The following is a 19,679-nucleotide window of genomic DNA, read 5'->3' as shown; positions in this document are numbered from 1 at the left end:
TCTCCTGAAAATACTTGTGTAGGTAGGCTTACTCTAGTGTAATAAAAGGGATAAGGTGTAGTAAATTAATAATTAAGAAAAAATCTTTCCACATGGTGGTTTGGGGATTTTGGCAGCTCTGTGCTCTTGCCTGTAGTGACTTTCTTCATCCTGGTACCCAGGCTCCACGAAGACGTCTCTCCTTTCCTCGTCTCTGGCCCTTCTCTAACCATCTCCCCTGGGCTATGCTGGAAACATTTGCCAGAGCTCAGCACAGATTTCAAGCAGCAAGGAAGAGCAGGAGGAAGGTGCTTCCCTCTATATTGCATTGATATTTCCCTGCCTACTCAGGTTGTGTCCTCTCTTGCTTTGGGGGATGAAGACAGGGATATATATATTTTTTAATAATTCTTTTCACTTGCCTTTTTCTACTTTAGGCCAAATGTGGAGAATTAATTCAAAGGTGAATATGGGAAGACTTCATCCCTTGCCTGGAGGAAACGTAAATGTTTCTATGTAAGATTCTTTCATTTCTCCTTAAAAACAACTCTCAGTACATGTAATGTTTCTCATCATTATATTGCCCCATTTATCCTGGAGTTTAGTTCATCTACAATTATATCTTGCAGCATTTCACGAGGCCCTTCAACCCTGTCTCACTGCTGTGCCTTGTCAAAGCTGAATTGAATCAAGCTTAGGCTATGGATAGCATTTTGTTCTTTTAAAATCATATTTTTCAATTTGGCCTTCTTCCCCAGAGATTCTGTTGAGACTGCTCTCCTCTTGCTGGGTTTGGTGGTGCCTTACCGTAAGGCTGGGGGGTTGTTTTGGTTTTTGTTTATTTTTTTAATAAGAGACAAAAATCACATTAACTCTGGGATTCCTTTAAATGCCATCTTGAAAGTAATATTTCTTAAAGTCAGCTTAGTCCTTTCCACATACTGAGTAGCACTAACCTGAATCTGATGCTGACATTTAAAATTAATCCTAATCATTCCATCCCTATCAAGAAAAATCAGCAAGTCCTGCGCTGCCCTCCAAAGCAAGAGAGTTTGATGAGAAGCAGAGCTTGGTCCCAACTCAATCCCTGGTTTGAACCCCTTGAACGTTTGGGGAAGAGACAGATGTAGAGGAGATGGCTGGTGCTCCAAGTGCTTCCAATGGCTGTGGCTTTGTTCAGTCCTGCCAAGGTCTGGGTTGTGGAAAAGATTTTTGGGGTGATGAACTGGTTAAATGCTGGGGTGAGGGGGGCAACAAGCAAAGTGAACAACTGTCCTTGGATTTGGGGGTGTTTCTTAGAGAAACAGTAGCTGCGAGGTTTAGACTAAGAGCTGAGTTGCCAAGAAAACTCCCCAAGACCTGTCAGATGAGGAAGAACTCATAAACTCCAAGTTTTCCTGTGGCTGGGTGTCTCTGGTGGAGTATGAGAGCTTTCAAATACGGAAGTGATGGTGGGGATGTCTTGCAAAACGCCCATTTATGAAGGTCTACAAGCATTTTGAACAGTATCCCCCTTTTGAATATCCCATGTTGGACCGTACTTGTCCAGAGTGGATTTTCCAGTTTAGGATAGGAGTCCTGGTCAAAACCTGGGATCAGAAAGGGGTTCTCTACCCTAGGCATCTCCCCAATCTAAGCCTGTGAGTACAGGGATACAGGGGTAAGTTGCAGCACCTTGAAAAGAACATTGCAAAGGGCAACACAAGAGAGAAGCATAACTAGACTGTGATCTTCCAGTAAACCCAGGCAGTCCTTCCTGGAAGTGGGAAGTTAATTTTAACTATGACTAATCTGAAACCAAATGTGTATGCATACACGCGTGCAAAGCGGCTTGGTGGTGGGTACCCGCGCCTGGGATGTCAGGGAACTTGAGGCTGAGTGTCTCCAGTTTCAGGTATTTGATGTTGGATCTCCTGCACGCCAGCTTATTCCATCGGGGTACTGACTCGTGGTATGGATGTTCCCTGGCTTCTCCATAATGCATTCAAAAGTTTTAGTTTCTTTTTGATGGAGAAGTGAGAACGTTCTTCAATCGGAGTTTTGTGGTCTCATGATCTGAAGTGATTTCCTTTTAGAGCAATGGACTGTTCTAACACACCCTTAACGTTCAATATCATGAGGAGTATGAATGCGAGTAAAACAAAAAAGCAAACTCCCTTAGACAAACAACTACTAATTTGCAGTTTGCACACATCTGCACTAAGGAAAAAATGCATATTGGCTGCGGATCCGCTAATGAGTTTAGCAGAGTATTTCATCGGTCGGAGAGCTGCAGGGCGAGCTCCAGCCTGCGGAGAGCTGCCGGGCAGGCCAGGTTCCCAGCACACAAGTGCTGGGCTCAGGTTTTTCAGTGCTGGGTGGGCTTGGTTTGTACATGGGTGTTTCGAGCATGCACGGAAAATTGCGCGTATGCGTGAGAGCTGAGCGTTGCCATGAGGTTGGGTCTGTAGCTGGATGAGACCCTTTTGAGGGTGTAGAAGTGAGTAACACCCCAGGATGGAGCGTTACTGAGGGATCTGCGTGTCTTGTACCATCGAGCCACCAGTGCTGAGCTTGGAGGTTCCTCCTGAGTAGTCGCGGTGCCTTTGCATCTGGTCATGGGGAGTGTAAACCCGACCTGGCAGCACTTGGCATTTGCTTTGCACTGGTGTAACAAGAGCTCGTGCTGCACTCTTGTCTTTTTTTTTCTTTCTTTTTTTTTTTTTTTTTTTTTTGCTGGCTTTGTCCTGCATGCTATAAATAAGCCTGATCAGGAACAAGTGATAAACTCTCTGCCCTGCTGACAGAAGTGTCATAAGTGCAAAGGTTGGGTTTTATTTATTTACCGAGGCTGTGGTTGCTGTGCATAACCTCCTCCTCTGCCGGGATGCGGCTCTGCCCGGCAGAGAGATGGATGTGTCTTCCTGGCGCAGTCGGTCCTGCAGCCCGTGCTGACAAAGCTGTCCCATCTCATGCGGCTTGGCTCAAACAGCCTTTTTTGAAGTGGGGAAAAATTAGTAATGGGCTGGATTTGGCTCCCCATGTGCCTCTAGAAACAAGGTGTTTGGCCTGATACAGTCTTAGAAGATCAAACCCTGAACTATCAACAGTAGTAAGTTTTCTCCCTGCGCCCCTCAGTGGCTTCTCTCTTCAGACCAGGCTGTATGTCCCAATTTTGCACAGATGAGCAGTTCCCACTGGTGCTTCTTGGTGTGAGCAAGGATGCTGCAAACTGGCCTCGTGCTGTGCCTGTGGCCGCCGGGTCTCAGGCGAGCTCAGGAGCGTGCTGCCGGGTGGGTTCGCTCAGCCGACCGGGTGTGAGCATCTTCCAGCCCAGCCAGGATGGTTCTCCTGCAGGACAAGTATCTGCATTGCAAACCACTACCAGAGCTGGTATGGACCAGCATGAAGATCGTAATGGGCACAGGACCCACGCTGCCCATTCCCAGCAGAGACGAGGTTTCGTGCAACCTTTGGGGTGTTGGCTGTCAGCTGGACAGGCTGCGGGTAACTGGTCTCCTGGGCTGGCGGTGTAAGAACTTGGCTCTTGGTGTAAGAGAGGTGCGTGCTTTTCCCTTCTTGGATGAGATGCTCTGTTTTATGGTGATGTTTCTTTGGAGGAGGCCCTGTTACTTAGAGCAGGATGATGTGCTGCCTGGCCTCAGATGCTGCGGGAGCCAAGGGGAGTGGGGGATCCCAGCCCTGGCAGGGGTTTCTCTTCCTGCTTCTTTTCCATTATTTAATATTTTTGTTGGAGAGGTGAACTGGCCTGATCTTGCTGGCTTCTTGCTGCACAACAGACGAACAGATGTATGTAAAGAACAGGCTTTAAGATGAAACTCGGGGACAGGCAGAGGATTTTAGGGCTGGAAGCGCCTTGTCTGCCAGCTCCTCTTAGGCAGCGAGGTTGCATGTACCAGCAGGACTGAACGTGTGGTTACTGCTCAGGGACGTACTGATGATGCTCGGTTAATTCAGGTGGGGAAAACTGCCTTATGCAGAATGAATGTGAGAGGTGACCTGTCCCGTTCCCACTGACTTTGGGGCACAGTATGAGGCTCCAGGTCTGAAATGGTGCTCCTTCAATTGGATTTTCAGTCATGGGCCCTGCACAGCATCTTGCAAGGTCACAACAGTGTTTGATAGTTTAATGTCATTAGGTGTTATCACCCTGCTAATAGCACGAAGAGGACTGGCCCTTTTAAAGGGAGGAGGCTGTACCTAGGATGGAGTCTGCAGGGGAAAATGTTGCTGGGGGGGTCAGGCATTGCTTCCCACTGCCTCCTGTTGACATTAGCAAATTGGCTGCCTCTCCCTGACTTCTCTGGGGAGATTTGCTGCCAGGTGAGGTCTCTGGTTCACACAAACTCGTGGTTTCTGCAAACCATGTGGCTGCATGCTTCCTCATGTGACTGAACTTGATACGGCTGAAGCAGTGAAATGTACTTTTTAGCTCATGATTGCTGTCATGAGCTGTCTTCTTGGGGGAAGACACTGGTGTTTGGTCTGGTTTTGGATCCTGTGTTAGTATGGCTCTGTAAACCAGAGCCAAACCCTACTGGTCAGTGGGGCTCTGCGCCGTTCTTGTGGTCCGTGTATAAAAATGCATTACAGCAGTTGGCCTTTGGAGTTTTAGAAGCAGCTATGCGAGCCTCCAGCCATTTGGCTATCGAGGAGAGCTGCATTTTCTTAATTGACGTAATGCAATATTTGTGGATGTGCAGTTGCACAGGATGCAGAGGAGGCAAAAAGTTCTCATGTGTTGCCTGTGGGTTATTTCTAACACAGTTGCAGAAGGCCCCTGTACCGTGTTCCTACTGCAACAGGAGATGCCTTCCCCAACCCAGGCACTGCACAGCACAATGGCTGCGCTCGGTCTTCTCCTGCCCTGGTCAAGCAGAGGCGTGGGGGTGAATGCACAGAGTTTGCTGCAAGTCTGTCTTGGAAAACAGCCTCCCGCATCGGGAGAGGGTTTGAAGCTACTGCTGGGGCCTCCTCAGTCCAAAGCTTATTCCTCCCAGGCATTTCTCGAGCAATCTGTCTCCTGCAGCAGGTGAGCAGTCCCTGTCTGGAAGAGTTGTTCATCGTGATCTTTATCCAAGAGCTTTAATCCGTGCCCTAAGCCTTGCCAGCAGAGCGCCTAGAAGATAAGGAGTGATTGAATATTGGATGGGGAGCTGCTGGAAGGAGCAGAGCACGCAAGGGGCGGTTGCAAGCGCTGGATGAGGGTGGCGGGGGGGGCTTTGGCTGGGGCAAGGGCTGGCAGGGCACAAGCGGTGACTTCCAGGTGGGCACCGGAGCAGCTGCTGACAGGGATGAAGGTGAGGGAGGACGCCAGGAGGTGCAGAAGCAGCCACGGTTCGGTGTTGCACCGCAGCCAGAGCGGGAGCTGGGAGGTCCCGCAGGATGATGCCCCTGCCCGCAGTGGTCCCTGCCTGGTGCTTTACCCCGGGGGGGGGGCTCAGCGGCGTACCCCAGGGGTCAGCCAGGGCTGCGTGCTGCGCAGAGCCCTGCGGGGGACGGGCACGGCCGAGTGCCTGTCGGTCCCCTGGGCTGAGAACGGAGTGGGAAACCCCTCCGTGCTCCTCCCCGGGAACCACCAGCGGGGATGCCCCACGGTGCCTTCCGGGGGCTGCCTGCAGCGAGCCCCGGTGCCTCCCTCCGCCGTTGCAATCCCCCCTATACGAGCCCGGTGCGGCTCCCCCCGATGCAACCCCTCCGGTACACACACTCGGCCCCCTCCCCCGGTGCAATCCCCAGCCCTGCGGGGCTAGAGAAGGCGGCGGAGGAAGGAAGAGCCCCGTCCGGCCCCGGCTTCCTCCGCAAGCCCTGCCTCGGTGCACGGTGCCCGCCCCCGGCCCTCCCCCGGCTCTCCCCGTTGCATGCACCCCACAGCCGGCCGAGCCGCGCCGCCTCCCCGGGGAGCTCCCGCCGCCGCCCCCGCCGCGCAACAGTTGCCCCCAAGTCGTGGCCGCCTCCCTCCGTCCTTCCCTTCCTCCCTTCGTCCCTCCCCGGGGGAGCCCCCTCGGCGCCAGGAGGAGGAGGAGGAGGTGGCGAGGGCTGCTCGGGGAGGGGGGGGCTCGGGGGCTGCGCGGAGCTGCCGCCGCTTTGCAGCGCTGAGCACTGCCGCTCTCATCGCTCCGCTGCCGCCGCCCGGGGCCGGGAGAAGGAGCTGCTCGGATCCCGGCTTCTCGCTTCCCCGCAGCGATGGAGCGGGGCGGCGGGGCCGCGGCGCGGCTCCTCTCCGCCGGGCGCAGCCGTCCTCTCCTACGCCCGCGGGAGCGGAGCAGCCCCGCCGCCGGGCACCGGCCCCCCTGCTAGGCACCCGGGGGGGGCGCCGAGCCCCATCCGCAGCCCTCCGAACCCCTTGGGCATCCCCTGAACCCCTTGTGCATCCCTTTGTGCGTCCCCTCAACCCCCTGTGCACCCCCCAAACCCCTTGTGCATCCCCCTCCCCCCCTTTGTGCATCCCCTTGTGCGCTCCCAACCCCTTGTGCATCCCTTCCATCCCCTTGTGCATCCTCCTGTGCACCCCCTAGCCCCTTTGTGCCCCCCCCCCCCCTGTGGCTTCCAGCCCCAAGCCACCCCCCTTGCATGCAGCCCCTGGGCTGCAGGAGCCGGGGCCACGCACCATGGGCACCAAGCAGACCAAGGGCTGCCAGCCGGGCAGCGCCGGAGAGAGCCCCCCGGCCCACCACCGCAAGAAAGTACCCCCCAGGGAAAGGGGGGACTTCCTCACCTCCTTCGTGGTGAAGTCCGGCGAGAAGTTTGGGAAGGGCGGTGGCAGCAGCTTGCCCCCTTACCACCGGCGGATCTGCATGATCCAAGACATGCTGGTGCTGGTGAAGCAGGGGAAGCAGGAGGAGGCCACCGAGCTGCTGAGGCACCTGCGGCAGGTGAGGATGGGCAGGTTTCTCCTGGGGGGTTGCCTGCTTGCGGTGGGGAAAAGGCAGTCTAGGAGCAAAACACATCTTGGTTTCGAAAGCCTGCTAGCAAATGGGGGGGGGGGCACTCTGTTTTTGTGAGTCTAACTTGTGTGGTGTAATTCTGGGGAAGTGGCTGAGGAGTTGCAGGGTGGTCATGGTGGTGGAGATGGGAAAATAACCCCGAGGAGGTGCTTTGCATTGTCTGCAGAGAGGAACCCTGCCGGGTGCATTTTTCTCCTTCCCTTCATTGCTTGTGCTGATAGCTCTGGGGTTTGCTGTATGCGCAGCCCACTCAAGGAGGTTCCCACTCAACTTTCAAAAAGTTTGGTCTTTAAAGCAGATCTGTAAAAGCACTGAGGCAATTTGAGCTAGCGGCTTTTGAGAATCAGCTCTTCCCAGCTCAGAAATACCAACAGTTGGCAGCTTTGCTTTTTATCTTGTTCTTTTTGACACACAATCGCTTAGCGGAGTTTTGGTGGTGTTGACTGGGGCTTGTAGAAACGAGCACGCGAGACGCTGTGCAAGAGTGGGGAATTAATTGTACGGAGCCCGAGACCTTTCCCCTTGAAAGTCTGTTTGAGCTGGGCATTAGCTGAGAAGCAACACTACGGAAAGTTGCTGTGAGCAAACAGAAAGGCAGCTGAGGAGCACTGCTCTGTATCTAGCAAATTAGCATTTAACCTTTTCTACTGATAGACGGTGATAAAAAGACTGCAGCGCTGGGTATTTTCAAGGCTCTGGGGTACATAGGGTTTGAAAACCAGCAAGTTTTCCATGCAAACTGAAAACAGACCCGACTTCAAGCTTGATTTTTAAACCCGAGGAGCCTGCAAGGCACCCAGCTGCTTGGCGTAACCAGTTCTACCACCTGGGGAAAAGTTACTCAGATCTTTGCTGGGCATCGGGAGCTGCTTTCTTGCCCTGTAGATCTGCTCTGTGTCAGTCTGTCCATGTGAAAACACAGCTGGTCCTGAGTCTGACAGTTTTCTTCTTGGTTTTTGGGTTTGGGTTTTGCTTTTTTTCTGGTTCTGTTAACTTTTTAGCAAGTGGATGTGTTGTTTGGGGCATGTCCCTGACCCCATCGGCCAGGGTCCCTCTGCCCAGCCGGTTTACATGACTCAGGACTATCTTTGGAGCAGTCCAGTTGAGAAATCCGAATAGTTTCATGTGTGTTTGCGTTCCTTTCTATAAAGCTTTCACAACTTACTGTCAACTTCGAGCTAAAGTGCTTTCTCTGAGACGAATGTGCCCCCTTCCCGAGCGCAGGGGGTACGACTCTTTGGGACAATGACCTCTCTGCATGGGATCTGGCGGCCGCGGTGGGTCGAGCATGTGGCTGGGAAAATGCCGTGGGGCAGAAACGGCCGTGAGTTGGGCAGCAGATCTGTGCCCAAATATTGCACACTCTCAGCCACGCCAAAGCTTTATTGTTGCACCAGCAGCCCGTTGGAGCTGGCAGAAAGACAGGTGCTAATTTTAGAAGGTGTTTATATCAAACACCCCCCCCCAAAAAAAGTAAATCTTGGTGCCTGTGAAGTACTGTGAGTTGGTCCTGAGTTCCTTCTGGCTTCAGATACTTTTGTTTTCTCAGCGATGCTCTGGACTGTCCTCTCCCTCCCCTTGGGTTGGCTGTGCGGAGGGTGAGGGAGCTGGGATGTGTCACAGTGGCTGCCCTAATGACAAATCTGACCGTGGGGGCATCCCGTCATCTGACTGGGGGGGGGGGGGGGGGAGCTAGAAATTAATTTTAAAATGCTGGGGGAAGCGAGGAACCTGTTACAGTCAGATAAGTCTTTGTGAGTGAGTGTTTCTGAAGAGCTTGCTCTGATAAAATATATCTTAGAATGTCAAAATAGGGAACACTTTGTCCTAGATACTATAATAGACTTGAAGCACATTTTTAATGAGACGGTATTATTCCTTGCCTTCGGGTAGCTACTGTAGATGCCCCGCTGAACAAATCTCAATTGCCATGGTTTTCCATGGGCTGGCTTTTGGGAGGTGGCATTTTAGGGGTGCATTGGTGGCTGCAAGGGATGCTCGGTTTGCTCCCAAGGAGCTGGGGCTGCAAGGCGGTGGGAGTCTTGGAGAGCTGAGCTCCTGCCATGTCCCTGCCTGAAAGTGAGGATTTGGGGGGAAGGAGGAGCTTCCACCTGCAGAGAGGGATGGACCGATGGACGGATGGGTGAGCCCGGTGGGGCAGAGACCTTTTCCTGTGAGCCATTGATACGGTGTCCACCGCAGAGGGACTGTGGTGTTGGTTGGTCTGTGTAGTTGCTAATGTAACGTGTGATGCTGCTGCAAAACTGGGTTTTTTGAGCAAACCTAGTGACCTGGTGCCCAGCTCTCGGTTGCATTTAGACCTTTTACTTTTTGAAAATCCCAGCCATTTAGGTCACTGGGAGCCTCTCCACTGGCTTCACCAAGCTTTGAAGCCAGCCCAGCATGCTAGCGATGGGGTAGGTGACAGCAGCCCCGCGTTTGGAGGTGCTCCATCTTTTTTTTTCCGAGCAGGATGCACATGTTGCCAGACCTGAGGCTGACCAGCTTTTCAGCTTTCTTTGACATAACGTCCTGCCCGACCCACTCGCTGCAAGACAAGGTTTGGGGTGCTTTTCCTCCCACCTGCCAGGGCTCCCACAAAAGCTGTGTTTGATACTCAGCCAAAGGGTAGGGCAGCAAAACCATTATTTTAAATGTCGTGCCGGAGCACGGGCAGTTTCTGCCCTTCCAGCCCCACCACTGGCACCAACGTCCAGCGTGGCCTTTTGCCTTTCACTAAACTTATCCATCCTGCTCCCCTCCCCTGAAATGGGAGCGATGCTGTTTTCGTTACAGGCTCTTGTAAGGATTAATTAGTGTTTCCAAGAGTGCTGGGAGGTTGCAAGCAACTATAAAAGCACTAAGATATGAAGCGGACTTCTTTTTGTTTAAAAAGATTAAAAAATGCGAACCGCAGACAGACTTCTTTGCTTCGAGACTGCTCCTCGGAGAGGTCAGAAGCGGTCTCTGGTGCGGAGGCAATTCGATCCCACCCCCTGCCCTCAAAATAACACTTCTGTTATTCCTGCGTGCAGGAGCTGGCAGCGGCCATTCGAACGGGTATGTGCTCCTTTGGCACAGCCAGCCTAATTTAACGACAGGTTCTTTAGCTAGAGATACCGGTTGCTCTTTCCTTCTGGTAACTCTGTCAACTGCCTGGAGCCCAAACCCCACGCTGCAAAATTAAAGTCCCCTCTCAAAAAAATGCCGTCCGCTGCCCTCTTTGGATGAGGTGCCATCCCCGCCAACGCTGCACGTAGGATGCTTTTGGCAGTTAAACGCGTTGGAGGATAAGTGGAAATACACTGAAATACTTAACATTTTATTGGGGCCGGAGTTTGGGGTTGTGAGAAGCTCGCTAGTCACCTGGATGGAGCCGGTTGCCTTTCATGGTAGTAATTCCTGCGCTGAGTAACTTTGAATCCAGTTTCTCCGCTATAAAGCGACTTCCTAGATTTACCTGTCAGTATCTTCTCTGCTTTCCCGCAAGGAGCTGCTGCACGGCCTCACCCGAAGAGAGGGTGAAAACTGAATTCATTAAGGGTGTCCAGCACTTGGAGAAACCTGGGACCCCGCTTTCAGACCCTGTACCCCATCCGTGCTGCCTGGCATGGGTGGGAGAATTGCAGCTCCTCTGTGCCAATGAATTGCTGTGCCTGATACCGCCAGTTGCAGAATAGGATAGGATTTAATATTATATAGCATATAACTTTTTTTTTTTTTTTTTACACACTCTTGAGTTTCAGTGGTTAAAGCAGCCAAGCACTGTCAGTATATTAAATTCTGGGAGTGTCTCTCCTGCTGGGGAGAGGATTTGTAAAACAAAGCATGTTTTCCTCCTCTCTGCTGCCAAACGGATCGTTTTCCCAAGTGAAATGGTGAAGCGCTTCCCAGCACATTACGTTTCGCTCGAAGAATTTGCCATTGGTTATGGCTCAAAGTGGAGTTTTTGCTGGGCTGTTGCTGCTGCTCTGGTGGAGCTGGGCTGGGGAGGGAGGGGGAGGAGGAGGCGGCATCCGTCAGCTCTGGGCATCACCTGCACGGGGCAGGAGGTGTACAACAGTTCCAGGAATTAAAGGAAAAAAAAAGGGAAAAAGAGGGCAAAGTATTGTAATAAAACCTCCGGGTGCTGAAGATGGCCAGAAGCCAAACTGCAAGGTCCAAGGTGCGGCAAAGCTTCAGGACTCGTGAGGGTGGCTTCTCTGCTCGCGCCAACCTCGCCTGGGCGGTGGTGGGGTGGGAAGGGCCGGGAAGAGGGGTCAGGGCCCCAGATGGGCAGAGACACCACGAGAACTCTGATTTTGCAGACCCTGTGCCATGGGGCGGCTTGCTGCCTCTTTGCCGTGGACAACCTGTGATCCCCGTGGGCTGTCCCCAGATACATCCCTGCCGTGGGCGCAGGTGTCCCCCTGCCCCGTCCGAAGCAGATTCCTGGATTTTGCAGGCAGTGGTTGGGGGGAGCAAGGCACGACGTGTCCCGACATCCACCCCGCTGGGTCGGTGACTAAATGCCTGCTACTCCTGGACAGCTGCCTGGTGCCATGGGGACTGCGAGGCACAGGGATGATTTATTAATTAAATGATGAATATCTTCATCATAAGAGGGGGCTTAGCCAGGGGGAATAGTTAAAAAAAAATAAATTAAAAAATGGCTAATGTAGAGACAGTTCACTTTGGGCTCCTGTGGCCACCTCCCTGCTACACCAGAGCCAAAGGGCTGTGTGATAAAATTAAAAAAGCAATATTTAGGGGCGGTCATTCTGCTTAATTAACATTGGTAAGTGCATTAAATGGCAGGCGACTTACCCCAGTTGTCCCTGTGATTTATATCACACTGAGCCCTCTCAAAGAGAGCAATGCGGATGTTTCCAAACCTTCCTGGGAAGTTGCCTCCAGCGTCTCGTGGGTGCTCGGAGACGCTGAGATGGGGAGGGGAAGGTTTATCCGAGTTCAGACCAGCCAGGCAGCATTACATCCAGGCGGGCCTGAAAAGCAGTCTCCTGTGAAGATGCGTTTGGCCCTTTGGTGTAACTTTGCTTTCAGTAAAAGCTCCTGAAGCATTTCATGGCCCAGTATCAGCCTGGTCCGTGTTACGCTGTGTGTCACACAACGTGCACCTTCGCGGTACGCACTGTGGCTCAGGAGTGATTTGAGGATACTTATTTCCCCAAGCTACTCTTCAGAGACAGCGATGCTGTTGCGTAGTGGATCTCCATCGAGATCCGTGTGTGTGTGACAATTGCAGTGTCTCTGGCAGCTCATTAGGATGAAGGGGATGTTTTTCCAACTGCCTGGTCTCAGACTCAGACTTACTCCCTGAAGGATGCTGGCCCCCAGCTTTGCACAAGCCTCGAAACGTGTGCTTCAGCCCTGCCAACACCAAAACGGCTTAAACGGTCCTCCGCAGCCGTGCGGTTGGATGTGCTTCTCGGACATCTAGAGCAGACCTTGGGGAGCGCTGCGGTCTGGTTGATATGACGCAGCTTAGCCGCAGCCCGCGGGTGCCTCGTAGCTGGACTGTGCCACACTGCACTTGCTGTCTGCCCTGCAGGCACCAGCCGTGGGACATCATCCCTGGGATGCGGGAGGACCTTCGGCATCGTTGCTGCCATGAAAGCAAAGGCCTCATCCCTTCTCCTGAGTGCTAAGACCAGCCAAGGCATCAGAGGTGACCAGGGCTGGAGTTTCTCGGCTTCCTGCGAGCTGCCGGCAGGAGGGCAGGGACAAAGAGGTTTGCAGGATCAGGCTTGGTTTTTTGCAAATGGGAGTCCCCTGGGACGGGGAGCAGGGTGCTGAGGCTGGGTGCCCTCTCTGCCTGCAGCACCGGGCACTGCACGGTGGAAGTTGGGTAACCCGGCCGGGCGGCTTTGGGATTAGCGCTCGTTTCCTTTGGTTTGGGTTGCTGACGAAACCACCAGTGCTCCCCACACTTATTTTTAACCCTTAGGCTGCCAGAGGCGTTGACAACAAATGACCGTGCCTGGAGTGGTGGGGTGTTTTCTGCCCCAAATGGGTGTCTCTAGTCTCCTCGCCATGCTCCCTAGCCCTGCCCTGCTGCACGCTGCTCTCTCGCAGCATCCTTTCTCTGCTTGCTTCCCATCCTGGCTCCTTCTGCTCTTTTTCCTTCCCCCATGGGATTCGGAGGTGGATGCTGTGTCCCAGTGTCTGCTTGGCATCCGAGCAGCCTGGTTTTAATTAACCTCCTGGAAGGTGGCTGCTGCTGCTGCTCCTCCTAAGGAGAATGTGTCTTTGGAGGATGCGGAGATGGAGGGGGAGGAAGGTGAGGCAGGGCTGGGGAGGGCAGAGGTGACATGTGCTTGGCAGTGTGGGCTCAGTCCCTGGAGCCCCTGTGTGTGGCAGTGATGCTCAGCCTGCCACTGGCGTGGAGCACAGAGGGTTTTCTCTGCCAACAGGGATGTTCCCTTGGCACTGGGGAATCACACGCATAAGAAATCAGTGTTGCTAGTGGGTGCATTAATGCAAGACGTGTAACGCACCCAGGCAGGCCCTGCTTGCTGCTGGGACAGCACTGAGAGCACCTGACCAGGGGTAAGATCCATGCTCCTGTATCCGCTTACACCCAAGAAGCATGTCCTGGACTATTTCCCTCCGTGGCCAGTTTTCTGAGGGTGCCCGGCTCAGCCTTTCCCCCATCCCAGCTGCTGGCTCAGAGGGCTGTGTGCCTGGGGAGGTGGTGGCTCCTCTGAAAGCGTTGGAGCTGAAACTGCTGGGTCAGACCTTGGCTTCCTTCCTCTGGACCTGCAGGGTTAGGCTGGGCTGGGTTAGGCTGGGCTGGGTTAGGCTGGGCTGTCTGCTGCTGGCCAGGGGAGGTGGGCAGCCGGCTGCTCCCGAATGCAGGAGGAGGTTCTGCCTGTGCCCTCTCTGGAGCCAGAAGTCTCCATGCTGGGAGAGGTTAATGGTTGCAGTTGGCAAACTGGCCCCTATTGGGCACTTTATCTGTTTATATAATAGAAGGAATGTGTCTGTCTTCCCCTCCAGGCTGCTGTCGCTTTCACATCTGATGTGAAATGCAGGCAGCTCAGGGCTCCAGCCCTCAGACAGGCTGGCATGTGCTTTTTTCCCCTTTTTGTTTTTCCCCCTCCTTTTCCTTTTTATCTTGCTTCAAACTGTAAAACCCCTGTGTCTGAGGATGTCTTCTCTCTTGCCAGCGCGTAGGCGTGCGGGGAGAGCCCTCCCTGCAGATCCCAGCGCTGGGACCTGCGCTGTGATGCTGTGCCTGGGTGTGCAGAGGGTCTCTGCGGCAGGGAGGCAGGGGAATGCCCTTGAAGTTCAGTATATTGTAGCTTCTCCATAGCTTTAGATCAATAATAACATTCCATGTGTTGGGGGGGTCGGTGACTGTGGCCTCCTTTTAGGTAAGGGAGATGGTTTATTTATTAATATTCATTTCATTCTTGTACAAAGAGATATGGGATTTTTTTTAGCATTTAAGTTCTGCAGGTCCCAGCCAAAAGCCTAATGTGATTGAATGCCTAATTCCCTTTCTCTCCTTTGTGTATCTCAACCTCCTTCTCCAAATTTTGGAGAAAAGACCACTGAATGGTAAATTTAATCTTGCCTCAAAAAGTAAAAGCGAATGCAAATTGGCCTTTCCATTCCTCCCCAAGCAGAAGGTTTTAGCTCCAATTACTCCTGGCCCTGACCTTGCTGCTTTGCGAGCAGGAGCTGCTTTGAGCTTTCCAGCTTTCTCAGATATTTTCAAGACTCTTTACCTTTCAGACTGTTTCTTCCAAAGTCAGTGACACTTTTCTTTGTGCGAGCATTTGCACAGCATCGCCAGCTCAAGGAAGAGCCTCGGGCACGCACCGGAGGGATCTGCCTCCTTCCTCGTGCCTTTGGGTATCTCATTCCTTAGGGCCTCTTTATATTGTATTTTCCTAGAGCCCTGGCTCTCTTGCCGTTACAGAGCAGGACTCGGGCTTGATATTGGTGGAGGAATTTCTTTACGAGATGTTTCTGGGTTTTGTGTGAGTTCCAACAGCCTGTGCATCCTTGTTGGCCCACGGAGGGTTTCCCTGAGGTCTGCTTCGCACAGGCGGTGGATCGAGCTGCTGCTTTCAGTTCTTTAATGTCCCCTTTGCCTTTGAGGTTGGTTTTTGGGAAATAGCAGCAGCATTTCTAGGGCTGCTTTGCTGCAGACTTGCTCTTGTTTCTTACTGGTGCTGCTCCGCCTGCCCGTCCCTGCGAGGTTTTGCAACGTTTGTGGGTGTGCTCACAGGGGGCAGGGGATTGCATTCACGTGTTGCACAAGAGATTCTTTTTAAGGCACTGTCCCTAAACTTCTGATAGTAATTGAGTTGAAATGAAGGTTAATTAATTAAAGGAGAGTCTGACCAACCAGCCTGTACTCTGAGCAGGACCCTCAAGTGCAGGGGATGGGGGGGGTTGTTTCTTGGGAGGATGGGGAAGCACGTGCCTGGTTTCTCAGCTCCTTTACGTTTCGCCACAGATAATGAGAAAATGAATGCTAGCTAGGAAAGCAAAAGTATGCCAGGTTAGAAAAGGTGACCCGCCAGCCTGGGCCGTAGGGTGCAGAGCAGCTCAGGTGAGCTGGGGGGGACAGGGCAAGTGCTGGCCCCTGTCTTCACCCAGCTGGGGTGACGCTGTAGCACCCACCGAGGGTGGGACTTCCAGCTATGTGGGAGATGAAGCACCGTTTTCTTGACCTCAGCATGCAAAACACGCCGAGGCGAGTGAGTGCCGTCTGTCCCTTCCTCTCCCACCAAAGCTGATGAGCTCAGAAAACATGATATTAAAAACCAATAATGCCTTCGGTGGTTCTCATATCTTCATCTCTCGCAGGCAGCAATCGTTGTGCAAAGGCAGAGATTCCCGTGTTTGTGTGACCAAAGCGCACGGGGCTTTAAACGAATGCGTGCCTGGGAGCCCCTGGTCCCGCGGCCGGGTACCACGCTGGGAAACGCTCCCAGAGCTGAGTCTGTCTCTGGGGATGCTTAAAGTGAGCCCACATGGGGAATGGCTGGGAGCTGGTGAGCAATTAATTACTATCTCGTTTTGCAGAGCTGTTCCTTCGCCCCCGTCGTCCCCAAGGCCAGGCAGATCTTTTTGGCACAACAATTAAAATCCCAGCAGGGGAAAGCAAAATCTGCTGAGGAAGGAGAGCAGATGTGCCCTCAGCCTTTTGCAGTCTATGTGGGAAATGGTTATTTTAGCTGGAGATGGGCTGAGGGGTTTTGCTGGGATACCCTCTCCCCATTCCCACCCTGCCTGCAGAGCTGGTCTGGAGCACGGTGCTGGTGGGTGGGGACAGGTACCATCTCTCTGACCATGATTTGGGGCATCCCGACCTCCAGTGGGAACTGGAAAGCAGGAGATAGGGGAAGTCCTGTGTGGGAGTGAGAGCCCCAGGTTGGACCTGAGGGGTGCCATCCCCAAAAGGTAAAAGAGCACTTTGGGGCAGAGCCCCAACGCCCATGCACAAGGGATGCGTTGTACCTGCTGCAGCATCTGCTGTGGGTTTTGCTCGTGTTGAATAAGCTCCCAGCCCTGGTCCAGCCTGAGCTCACCAAAATCAGGATAGCAAAGCACAAATCTCTGCAGAGGCAGGACTCAAACCTGTCCACACAGCCTGTCCATGATGGTCCCTTCTCTGAAGGTTCCTGTTGACCCATGGTGGCATGTAGACAGAGCTAGCAAAGCTTTGGTTTGTTCTGGCGTTCCTTCATATATTTCCATATAGGCCATCTATTTGGATACAGCTCTCCCTGCTCCAGTATTGGAAGAAGATGGGATTTGGGGGAAATCTCACTCCTGATGGCTGCTGTGGGCTTCCTGGGCAAAGGCAGAAAGTGTGAAGCAATTTGGGATGTGAGTGTGAATGACCTACATCCATGGCGGTGACCGCAGCCAAAATCAGCACGGAGGGAATCTTGATTTAAGCAGCCTTTTTTTTTTTTTTTTTTGTGGGTAGGATTTTTTTTTTTTTGGTCATTCCGTAAGAAAGATGATGTTTTTCTGTTTGGTTGTAAAAAGCTGCTTCTGCTTGGTGTAATCGGATACTTCCTTTTCAGAGCAAGGAGCCTGGTGTATCTGGGGGCGTTTATTTAGGCAGCTGTTTGGCAGGGTGATTAATTTGGTATGTTTTTATTCTGGTGGGAAATGGTGAATTTTGGGTTTACATGATTGATTTTTTTTGTTTGGTTTTTTTTTTATTTCTCACTCAAGTTACATGGAGATGAAAACAAGAGTTTAAAATGCAGAAAACTAGTATTTTAATGTTATTCAATCGGTTAATAAACTCAAAATATGCTGGATATGTAGGGCAGACAAAGTAAACATCTCAAAACACATTTTACATTTAAAACTAGTTGATTCATTAACTAGAGTATTAATTGTACATAATGAATTACGCTTCTGGTCACCATAATTAGCGATCTTGGCATCTCAGGTTGTATTTTTACTTGCAGATTGGAAAACATGCATTTCTCCATTGTACCCTGATTTGTTCATTGACTTGTTGAAGTTCGGCGTTGAGCTGGACTAGGTGAATTAACTGAAACGAAGAAGTTTTCTTTATCCTTGTGAGAGCGCCAGGCTCCCCCAAAAGCTGTGTTTGTACTTCAGTCTTTTCTGGTTGTGTTTTCATCAGTGACTTTCCTTAAAACTTTGGCAGGCGGCATGTCCTGCTTACCTAAGCTACTGTAAATTGTTTAATATTAAAGCATGACCATAGGCTGGCATGACCTTAAATTGCTTGTTTGAAATGAGTGTTTTAAATATATTTAATGTTTAAAGCTATTTTAAATAGCAGTATTAATTGAATTTTAATGTCATTTAATTGAAATCTTGTGCAACCCGTTCGTTAATTCTTCCTTAGCAAGGTTGGGCATTTACTAATCTCTTTGCTGAGCCAAGCGCCTTTACCATTGGGTTTCTCAGAGGAGACTGAGCGATCTGGGAGGATCTCAGCTCTGTAGCTGCCGTACATCGCCTACCCCCAGTTTGGAGGCACCTGCCAAGGTGGATCCTCAGAGGAGCATCCAGATTTCCTGGTGCCACAGAGGGAAGTTACTGTGAAAGTCTTGAAGAGAGATTTTACTTTCCAAGCTTCTTCCCTCTGAGCCAAATACCTCTGACCAGATCCCAGCCCGGAACTGCCTCTGCTCCGCCTGATGGTTAAAAATCTTATGCTGTAAGTAAAACACACAAGCATGGGATAAAACATGGGAAAGACTTAATTTCTTCCCTTAAGCCCCAAAACCTACTGACTTTTCTTCAATTACCTATTCCTGTAAGATAGGGGGAAGGTTCCCAGTTCCCTGTGGTGTAAATCGCAGCGCTGATTAAGTCTTGGGGTGGGAAGACGGGAGGCTTTTGAAGCACCCTGCACAAAGTGGAGTTAATTTGCCCCAGCTGATGATCTCATCCATTACCTTCGCAATCAGCATCCCATTTTTCTGAGGGTGTTTTGAGAGGAAACCCATGTCTCGGCAATTCCCTTCCTCGAGCTGCCTGGCAGCTTCTCATACAGCAGACAAAATCAATATATTATTATGTGTGCCATTACCAACCTGTCAGGCTGTATAATGGCAATTACAGACTGCCTGCCCGGTGGAGGGCTGCAATTTATAGAGCCGGTCTGAACAGCGGGCTGCGCTTGATAGCTTTGGAGGGGAATTAAGAGCATTCAGCGTGGCGCTGGTTATTGCAGGTGTGGAGCTGTGCCTGCTGCCCTCGCCTCCTCTTCTCACCATCGCTGAGCATGAGGCCGTGCTTTTCATCCTCTCTTCAGGTTACAAGTGTAGCTCTTACCCAAATGCCTAAGTGCCCTTAAAAACACCGAGCTTCACCCGCGTGGGTGATGCAAACAGGCTCTTTCCGCGTCTCTGCGGCGTTGCTTGTGATGAGGCTGTGATGTCCGTGTTGTAACGGGCTTGGGAAAGACCCCGACCCAAGTGGGAGTGTGATGGACGTAGGTGAAAGCCATATTTCTGCCCCAAACGAGGGACGGCGCTGTGTCAAATGCGCCGTGGCCGGTGCTGTTCCTAGCAGGGTGGCGGAGCCCCAGACGGCGCTGCCAGGGACTCTGTGTTTGGTAAGCTCCTTCGTGTCTCGGTAGGAGTGAACTCTGGAACTGCGTCTGTCAGGGTGCGCGGGGACTTGCGTCAGGGAAAGCCCCTCTTCCCTGGGACTTGCTAGTGCAAGCATACTTTAGTATTCAGCTGAGTTATTTCACTGATTTGGCTTAAGCAGGGGAAAAAGGTGTCTTTGAACTCTATGTGCACAACATCTGCTTTCTGACATCTCCTTTTTGAGTATAAAAATCCAGACCTTTCCATGGGTGAATGCCAGAAGAGGCATTTCTTCTCCTGCTTTGGGATAAGGGTGTCAGCAGTTCTGAGAGCTGCTAGGACTCCGGGTTGTCCCAGCTTTTAGGATACGTACATCTCTGTAAACCCCCTGGGTGCGTCGTAAGCGACATGGGGACGTGTGTGTGTCTGCAGCATCCAGCACAGCAGGTCGCTGCTCCCACACGGGGACCAGCTGCTGTAACTCTGCCACGAGTTTATTTGCCAGTACGTACGCTGGTCATTAAGTGGATATGCTGAACTGCAAAAAAGAAACAGCGTCGGTGCTCTTTCTGAGCTCCTGCATGCTCTCTGTGCGTGGCTTGGGGCTGGTTGGTCTTCCCTCTGTTTTCCTTTCCACCCTGTTGCTGTCCGGAGAAGGAGGGTGGAGAATTTGGCACGGTGCAGGTGACAGGGTCAGCCC

General features: G+C 52.1%; 1 protein-coding gene across 1 annotated transcript in view; it reads left to right on the top strand.

Annotated features, from left to right (window-relative positions):
- The first annotated feature begins 5,836 nt into the window (after nucleotides 1-5,836).
- Nucleotides 5,837-19,679, top strand: part of LRRC75A (leucine rich repeat containing 75A) — a 94,628-nt gene continuing 80,785 nt past the window's right edge. The window contains exon 1 of the mRNA XM_075771505.1: nucleotides 5,837-6,854. Coding sequence (XP_075627620.1) covers nucleotides 6,591-6,854 — 264 coding nt within the window. The 5' untranslated portion in view covers nucleotides 5,837-6,590. The remainder of the gene's footprint in view (nucleotides 6,855-19,679) is intronic.

The sequence above is a fragment of the Balearica regulorum genome, chromosome 19 (genome assembly GCF_011004875.1).
Source record: "Balearica regulorum gibbericeps isolate bBalReg1 chromosome 19, bBalReg1.pri, whole genome shotgun sequence".
NCBI lineage: Eukaryota > Metazoa > Chordata > Aves > Gruiformes > Gruidae > Balearica > Balearica regulorum.
Note: the sequence above shows the minus strand (reverse complement) of the source record. Positions and strands in the feature narration are given on the sequence as shown.